Source organism: Bufo gargarizans, unplaced genomic scaffold (assembly GCF_014858855.1).
Source record: "Bufo gargarizans isolate SCDJY-AF-19 unplaced genomic scaffold, ASM1485885v1 original_scaffold_1790_pilon, whole genome shotgun sequence".
Classification (NCBI taxonomy): Eukaryota; Metazoa; Chordata; class Amphibia; order Anura; family Bufonidae; genus Bufo; species Bufo gargarizans.
Window position 1 is genome coordinate 262,734 of NW_025334517.1, and position 6,000 is coordinate 268,733.

Here is a 6,000-nt window from a genome sequence, read left to right on the forward strand (position 1 = left end):
GTCTGACTTTCATTGGTTAACATTTATAGAATTTTAATTTATTATTACTTTTGTCAGATTAAAGTTATTTCTGTGACCATTGTGACTTTTTCTTTCATTGACCAAAGGGTACCAACAATTTTGTCCACGTCTGTATATATATATATGTCAAGTCTTTACTAGATGGACTGATTTATTTGTACTATGATGTTGATGTTCTCCTCATCTCATTACCAGCTGTGAAGACAATACTGAGGAGTCCACATGTGTTTAATAGGACCCCCATAAATGTGTACCCTTACTACCCGTCATTGAATATTCATCTTTATGGAACAAATAATCCTCACATGATCTTACCGACCCCTATAGAATTCACTATTAGTCCATATATACTGGAGCACATCCTGAACAATCAGCAGATAAAAAGCAGCATAGACACCAACATGGAGAACAATTACTGCAAGATCAAATGGCCGAGTCCTGACTGCATGAATCCTATCATAAAAATGGAGATACCTCCTACCCTATCTAAGAATCCCAGGGCGATGGCGAAGGTTAACCACATGTGGACTGAGAAGGTATCTGCAGTGTTCTCACTTATTATCTCAAGGTATAAAGTCATAGAATGTAAAATGCATCCTTCAGCGTGGGAGGACATCAAGGTTCAGATCTCCACTGCTGCTTATGATGGAGTATTGGTCAAACCCACCGCTGACGCTGAGAAGGTCTTCCTGGCAGGTGCGAATAGGGATGTTAATAAGATTGAGCAGACGTTCAAGAAACTGGTGGAAGAAAACAGCAGAAAAGCCGAGAGAAGAAGTAAACAAACGACAAAGACAGAACCGATGTCTGCTGCTCTCTATCATGTGATATGTAGCAGCGGTCTGGAGAAGAAGATACTGGCAGAGGCCCCAGAGATGAAGATGGAGTATGACCCGTCCACACACAACGTCCGGCTCACCGGGCTGCGGGATGAAGTTCTTGAAGCCAAGTGTGAAATACTCAGTGTTGTACAGCATCTGAAATCCAAATCCATCCAGCTGAACCCGCACGTCCTCCAGTTCTTGAAGTTCGCTGACAACGATGAGATCTCTTGTCTCCTCTTTATAAGTCGAAACATCAATGCTGTGATCGAGATGGATGAAAACTCAATCAAACTGACCGGTCACAAAAAGAAAGACTTGACCGATGCAGAAGAGCAAATTGGCCAAGAATTAATTTGTCAGCGAATTCTTATTGAGGACAAAAATGTTCTACAAAGTCCAGAATGGAAAAGTCTCCGATCCCATCTTCTCCAGTCCCAGTGTTCTGAGATGTGCACGGTCATGATCGAGGAGTTCCCTCCCGGAGCAGAGAACGATGTGGTGGTCGCAGGATTGGCCTCCAGTGTACACAAGAGCTACAAAGAAATCCATGAATTTGTGAACAATAAGACGGTGATAGAGGTGAGTGTCCCCATCAGCTCCAGGGTCATGCTACAGTTCATTGAGGAGACAAAGCATCAGAAGTGGCAAGAGATTAAGACAAAGGCAAAGGTTGTGATGAATGAGAACAATGTGTCCTTCTTCGCCCCAAGGATCCAGGCCGAGGATGCAGCCGCTCAGCTCCGCAGTCTTCTGTCCACATTATATTGTGATTCTCTGTGCATCGATAAACCAGGCGCTAAGAACTTCTGTAAGAAACATGAAAAGACTCACACCTCTACAGCAAAGACGGAATTCAACTGTGTCATCCTCCTGGAGACGGGTGAGGACAACAAACAACCAGATAATGCCCAATATGAAGTGAAGCTGCAGCGCGGGGTGACCCTCGCACTGTATCGGGGTGACCTGTGTATGCACAAGGTGGACGTTATTGTTAATGCTGCTAATGATGATCTGCAGCTCTCCGGGGGTCTGAGCCTGGCCTTGCTGAAAGCTGCAGGACCTAAACTTCAAGATGATTGTAAGATTATAATCAGGAAGAAGGGAAGGTTGTCCATTGGGGAGTCAGTCATTACTGATGCTGGAAACCTGCAATGCAAACAGGTCATACATACAGCTGGGCCCCGCTGGGATTCTCAGCCCCATAAGGGATGTGAGCAACTTCTACAGAGAGCAATAACCACAAGTTTGGAGCTAGCTGCAGAAAATGGCCACAGCTCCATCGCCATCCCTGCCATCAGCTCTGGAATATATGGATTCCCTCTAGAAAAATGCGCTAAAAATATACTGGCCGCCATAGAAGATTATGTGGAGAAGCATGGGAGCACGAGCAGTGTGCGGCGAATACATATTGTGGATACGAATACCCAGACTATTCAAATTTTTTCTGAGGTGCTAAGAACCAGATTTGGAGACCAAAAGACCAGTGGGGCCCCTGCAATGACAGGGCCCCAGACTCCCATCAGATCAGAAGGAAGTGAGAAGCCACAAGTTACAATGAGCCAGGAAGACAAGGAAGTGCAGACCACGGAAGGGCTGATCATCCGGCTGGTACAGAAGAAAATAGAAGATGCCATAGTACGTACTGCAGCTTATACACAGGGGTGTACGTATAGGGGGTGCAGAGGTAGCGGCCACACCGGGCCCAAATACCCCTCCACTTGGTAGGCGTGGGCTCCGGTACAGAGTCAGTAGTGGGTCCAGGAGCTTCAGGTTACCCCTCCGGTTATAAATCCAGGAGAGCAAAGATTTCAGAAATAGCTGACACTATATTTGTATCGGGGGCCCCGGGGGGCAAGCAATTTTTTTGGCTCTTCCAGTGAAAGACTCGTCATACAAATACATTGACGGCAGCTAATCTACAGCTCGTAAAGCTGGCCATACACACATACCTGCTGACCATCTAATGTGAATGGGGCTCACTTGACTCTCCCACGACATAAGAATCGGGCAGCAGAATCTAACCATGGCCAATCCTTCTTTGTGACCTAATCTGTCAACAGAAGGGTCTGGAGGAGGTGACCGTCTAGTGGGGACACATGCATGTGTATGAAGCCAGGTCAGGAAAGACGGCAGTCAGATGGCCAGCTTTCACCTGCCTTGTCCAGTCTTATGTAAATCAGTCTTCATCAATGAGACCTTCTTTCTAAGGCCAGACTCATTGTGAGAGTAATTTCCCACCCTGTCCTCTGCTCCTCTGACAGGACCGCCTGGCATTATAATGAATTGTAATGCTGTGTGTCTCTGCTAGACCTCGGGTAGTCTCCATGGTTCTGACCTAATGCCGTCCTGTCAGAGGAGCAGGGGTCAGGTCAGGACTCGCACACCGCAGGTTTCTCACATTGAACTCGCTGGTCGGAGTGCGGCCTTACAGATTTGTGTCAGTTCTTCATTTTCAAGATTCCAAGCTCTTTCTATGAGAGATGTCTGATGGGTGTCTCCATGTTGCAGACCGATGTGATGGTGAACACTGTGGGGAGTGATCTGGATCTTACCACGGGTAACGTCTCCAAGGCCATATACAACCGCGCAGGCGCTGGTCTACAGCAGCTGTTGACAAATAACAATCTGGGGGCTCAGGCGCCCCCTGGCACAGTGATTCCAACAGATGGCTGCAATCTCAGCTGCCGGCATGTCCTTCATGTGGTGGCTCCACAATGGGACAATGGACAAGGAGCTTCAGAGACGGTAATTCTGCTTCTCCTCTGAGCAGTAAAGAGTTAATATTATCTGTCCGAGGACTGACCCTTATTATTATTCACCTTCTCATCCAGATATTGCAGGACATTATCCAGCATTGCTTGATGTGGACAGACCAGCAGAGTATGAAGTCCCTGTCCATCCCAGCCCTAGGCACCGGCAACCTGGCCTTCCCCAAACCTCTAGTCGCAGCCGTGATGCTGGACGCAATCTTCCAGTTCAGCTCCAAAAATAAACCTCAAAGTCTTCAAGAAGTGGAAATTGTTCTTCACCCGAGTGACAAAACCTCAATCCAGGTAATAATGCTTTAACCTTCTCTAGCGATGTACAGAGGTGAGGCGTGTGATGATATTGTGGCTGTGCAGTACCCCGGACCTGCGGGGATCTGAAAATAATACGTGTTTTAATGTATTGGCCGTGCATTCCAGCCTGGAGAAGGTATGGTTGGCAGGAGCGGGCTTGGGCTCCTTTCACACGGGCGAGATTTCCGCGCGGATGCGATGCGTGAGGTGAACACATTGCACCCGCACTGAATCCGGACCCATTCATTTCTATGGGGCTGTGCACATGAGCGGTGATTTTCACGCATCACTTGTGCGTTACATGAAAATCGCAGAATGCTCCTCTTTGTGCGTTTTCCATGCAACGCAGGCCCCATAAAAGTGAATGGGGCTGCGTGAAAATCGCAAGCATCCGAAAGCAAGTGCGGATGCGGTGCGATTTTCACGCACGGTTGCTAGGAGATGATCGGGATGGAGACCAGATCATTATTATTTTCCCCTATAACACGGTTATAAGGGAAAATAATAGCATTCTGAATACAGAATACATAGTACAATAGCGCTGGAGGGGTAAAAATAAAATAAAAAATGTAACTCACCTTAATCCACTTGTTCGCGCAGCCGGTATCTCCTCTGTCGTCTTCTTTGTTGTGCACAGGAAAAGGACCTTTGATGACGTCACTGCACTCATCACATGGTCCGTCACATGATCCATCACCATGGTAAAAGATCATGTGATGGACCATGTGATGAGCGCAGTGATGTCATCAAAGGTCCTATTCCTCAAAGATGAAGACAGAAGAGATGCCGGCTGCGCGAACAAGGGGATTAAGGAGAGTTAATTTTTTTATTAATTGTTTTTTAACCCCTCCAGCCCTATTATACTCTGCAGTCTGTATTCAGAATGCTATTATTTTCACTTATAACCATGTTATAAGGGACAATAATAAAATCTACACAACACCGAACCCAAACCCGAACTTCTGTGAAGAAGTCCGGTTTTGGGTTCGGGTACCAAACATGCTGATTTTTCTCACGCGCGTGCAAAACGCGCATTACAATGTTTTGCACTTGCGCAGAAAAATCGCGCATTTTTCCACAACGCACCCGCATGTTATCCGGGCCAAAAACATGCCGCCCGTGTAAAGGGGCCTTAACCATCCTGTTCCTCCCCTCTTAGTAGGAGTGGTTTGGTCCTGCTTCCTGCCAGAAGGGGGTGTTCTAGTCCAGACAGCAGAGAGTGAGGAAGGACATGTCAGAGCTCCTTCTCCTAGGAACCATATCCAATTCTCCTGTGAGACCAACACTCTGAAGAGACCTTCAGAATTAGGGCTCGTTCACACGAACGTGTGCTGCCCGTTGCCGTATTGGGGACCGCATTTGCGGATCTGCAATACACAGGCACCGTTCCATGTGCATTTCGCATCACTGATGTGGACCCATTCACTTCAATGGGTCCATAAATCCGGAGATGCGGAACGGAAGCACGGAACAGAACACTATGGAGTGCTTTCTGGGGTTCCGTTCCATGCCTCCACACCGCAAAAAGATAGAACATGCTCTATCTTTTTGCGGAACAGAGGGATCGTGGACCTATTCAAGTGAATAGGTCCACGATCCCCATGCGGCTGGGCCACCGTCGGTGCCTGTGCATTGCGGACCACAATGTGTGAACGAGCCCTTAAGGACACAGCTTCAAGACCGCAAATTGATCAGCAAAATACAGCTTTACGGACACTGCTGCAAGGTGAGGGGATAACAAGTCAAGACACCTGTACAGTACAGCAAAGCCCGCATTACATAATGGACACCTGGTGAAAGGGAATTAGGAGAGAGACTTCATCAGCTAGTAAACCTCTGAGTGACATCAACTGCAACCGTCTCTGCTGCACATCCGGGATCCAGTCGCCCATTAGGAGATTGTGACCCAAGAGCAGCGACAGCAGCTACTGCCACCTAACCAGCCACCATAGCTCACCATCTGGGGTTAGAGACATAACGGAAGTCTTTTGATGTTCTCCGATGTCTGCCTGATTCCTTCATAACACGTCTTCACTGCATCGAACCCCAGGGACTAACAGCCTGAGGAATAGCACTGTTTTAGGGCTCATTCACAC

The 6,000-nt window shown here is 47.5% G+C and overlaps 1 protein-coding gene across 3 annotated transcripts in view; it reads left to right on the forward strand.

The window, feature by feature from the left end:
* LOC122923653 (protein mono-ADP-ribosyltransferase PARP14-like) overlaps nucleotides 1–3,928 on the forward strand; it is an 81,695-nt gene extending 77,767 nt beyond the window's left edge. For all 3 annotated transcript variants that reach the window (XM_044274508.1, XM_044274507.1, XM_044274506.1), the window contains exons 6-8: nucleotides 217–2,480; nucleotides 3,354–3,590; nucleotides 3,677–3,928. In XM_044274508.1, the coding sequence (XP_044130443.1) occupies nucleotides 217–2,480; nucleotides 3,354–3,590; nucleotides 3,677–3,913 (2,738 nt within the window). In that variant the 3' untranslated portion in view covers nucleotides 3,914–3,928. The remainder of the gene's footprint in view (nucleotides 1–216; nucleotides 2,481–3,353; nucleotides 3,591–3,676) is intronic.
* The last annotated feature ends 2,072 nt before the right edge of the window (nucleotides 3,929–6,000 follow it).